Below are 2759 nucleotides of genomic sequence, written 5' to 3'. Positions count from 1 at the left end.
TATTGTCTTTTGCAACACTTGAACATCCGCGCGGAAGTAGCAACCTACAATTCTAGCCCCCCAGTATTCTGCCTGTTGACTAGTCGCACACTTAGCGAACTTGTGCCCTTCAAAAGAAGGGATCCAGCGAACGGCAAGAATATACACACCCACATATGCTTGGGAAAATGCCTCAAACCTATTCACGAGTTGCAGAATCCGTGAGCATGATGTGTTTATTACACGCCCCGAAAATGCGCGAAGTTTGAATTCTAGCGGTGAATTAGCATCTTCCTGACGAATCATTTTGCAATGCCTGATTATCTGGGATCCGACCAGAGAAAAGTGAAGGAAAAGAAAGACGAAGAGAAGGACATCAAAGGTAAACACATTTTACCTGGTTTCTGTTATGGCTGAAGCTCTCGATGAAGGAGATATCGCCCTACTGAAAACTTATGTAAGTGCTCTGTGGTAGTATTTATTACATAGGGTGCTGCGTCATATAGCAAAGAGATAAAACAGTGTGAAGAAGACATACAAACATACATGAAACGTGTTAACGAATTGACTGGTACTTCTAGGAATTTTGCATAACGCTGAATTTACAGGTCTCAAGGAATCAGACACAGGTCTAGCTCCTCCAGCTCTTTGGGATCTGGCGGCCGATAAGAATGTGTTGACCAGTGAGTTGATTGGAACATAATTCTATTTCTTCAGATGAACATCCTCTTCAGGTTGCCCGCTGTACCAAAATAATCAACGCCGATTCCGAAGAGCCAAAGTACATAATCAACGTAAAGCAGTTTGCCAAGTTCGTGGTCGATTTAGCCGATACTGTCGCCCCTACTGATATTGAAGAGGGCATGCGTGTTGGTGTGGATAGGACGAAATACCAAATACACATTCCTTTGCCACCGAAAATCGACCCCAGCGTTACAATGATGCAGGTGGAAGACAAACCCGACGTCACCTACAGTGATGTGGGAGGGTGTAAAGAACAAATAGAGAGATTGCGGGAGGTTGTTGAGCTGCCCTTACTTCACGTAAGCCTACATTCTGTTTGTCTTTTGGGTACTTGTGTTTTTATGATAACTTGCTGACAAAGTTCTCAGTATGGTCAGAGACGAGAACGTTCATCTACATCGGTGGATTCCAATGTGGAGTTGATACGGCTAGAGAGCTACGTAGGTGTATTGACGCTGACGACGAAGGCTGGTTGCAAGTGAACCGGTGGACAGAAAACTAAACTTGTGTGGATGTCTGCTCAGAGTGGCCGATTATTAATCATCGACGGTATAACACCAGTATTTGGCATTGATGATTCTTTGCCGTACAACCTTGGTTTGTGTAAAAGCCTTACTTTGAATAATGGGATAAAACCGATTCGAGAATGGGTCTAATGCTAGCTTGCTGCAATCATTTTCAGGCGCCTTCACCTTTGGGCGCTTATTCAAGCAATTTGGATGGAAACAGGATCATGGAACGTCACTGACACCAAGTAACAGCCATATATTACAGCGTCTCCATCCATGTTGAGGGAGGATGACGTGAACTCCATTCTAGGAGCCTGATCGCACCTACAGCAGCCCAACTTTCATGTCCTTATGCTAGGTGGAAGTTTGACTACCGCCCCTTCCGTCACTCTAAATCGGATTTGGGGAACTGCATTTTCCCCTGCGTGCGCAATACCTGACCGGAACCCCGGAGCGTTCGATACTAGACATGTTCACCGAGTTAAGTTGCCGTTGCACAACGGACACCCGTTTCCTAATTGTCATCTTGCGGATTGTGCTATGTTGGCCTACTTGAACTATCATTCTGGGGTGATGGCTGTCAAAGCCCTGGAGACGTCTCATTTCGGCTGCTCACAGGTGCCACATCTCACCCATGCCCGTATCGTGGTCTGAAACATGTCCGTTGATGCTCAGAGATGTCCCGCTTTGCCGCGACCTGATCCGTACGGATTTGGTTACTGACCATATCTGTCCCTACAACCAAGCTAATACAACTCCCAAGGTACGTAAGACGCTTCATTACCTCGAATGACTCTCCTTTTTAAGTGGCTTGCCGCGACCTGATCCGTACGGATTTGGTTACTGACCATATCTGTCCCTACAACCAAGCTAATACAACTCCCAAGGTACGTAAGACGCTTCATTACCTCGAATGACTCTCCTTGGATTTTAAGTGGCGTGTTCAGCAGCTGGCTGTCGAGAGGCAACACCTTATATTTTGTCAGTGCAAGGCGTAGTTTCTGATGCGAAACGGAGGGAATAGAGCAGTTGCAGCACTTATCATCATCATCATTCATCATTGTCAGCTGTGATAACCGCGTATTCGTCGTACAGTGGTTGTAGCTGCCGCAGTTTCGTTCACCGATGGTTTGGAGGGGGGTAGGTAGCTGCGCGCCGCAGGCGGGAGTTGATAAATTGGGGTTAGATCCAGCACTGTCAGTGGGCTGTCACGTAGGGGGATTGGGAAAGGAGCTATGCATCGAAGGCAATAGCTTGGATGCACGAGCGCCATTGATGGCGCGACTGGGCCGTATCTGACAATATCTCTAGCCATTGATGTGGCCCGTCTCGGGTTCGCCATCCAGGAAGACGGCAATGACCAGCGCAGCTAAGTTTCCTGGTAATGGCTTTCATACTTCGCTGCCAAGTCATTGGTTGACCGCCTCTGACACTCTTCCACCCTTCACGTGGTTGTGTGAAAAGAGACCTTCGAGGAAGTCAGTCGACTGGCATACGCAACACGTGGCCAAGCCAGCGCAACCTATG

At 47.4% G+C, this 2759-nt stretch overlaps 1 protein-coding gene across 1 annotated transcript in view; it reads left to right on the top strand.

Annotated features, from left to right (window-relative positions):
• Window positions 1-291: 291 nt before the first annotated feature.
• Window positions 292-2759, top strand: part of T265_10611 (hypothetical protein) — a gene marked incomplete at both ends in the record, with an annotated part of 9957 nt that continues 7489 nt past the window's right edge. The window contains 5 exon segments of the mRNA XM_009177033.1: window positions 292-361; window positions 399-436; window positions 469-550; window positions 561-662; window positions 697-1022. Of these exon segments, the coding sequence (XP_009175297.1) occupies window positions 292-361; window positions 399-436; window positions 469-550; window positions 561-662; window positions 697-1022 (618 nt within the window).

Source organism: Opisthorchis viverrini (assembly GCF_000715545.1).
Source record: "Opisthorchis viverrini unplaced genomic scaffold opera_v5_388, whole genome shotgun sequence".
Classification (NCBI taxonomy): Eukaryota; Metazoa; Platyhelminthes; class Trematoda; order Opisthorchiida; family Opisthorchiidae; genus Opisthorchis; species Opisthorchis viverrini.
This window is presented reverse-complemented; position numbering and strand designations above follow the sequence as displayed.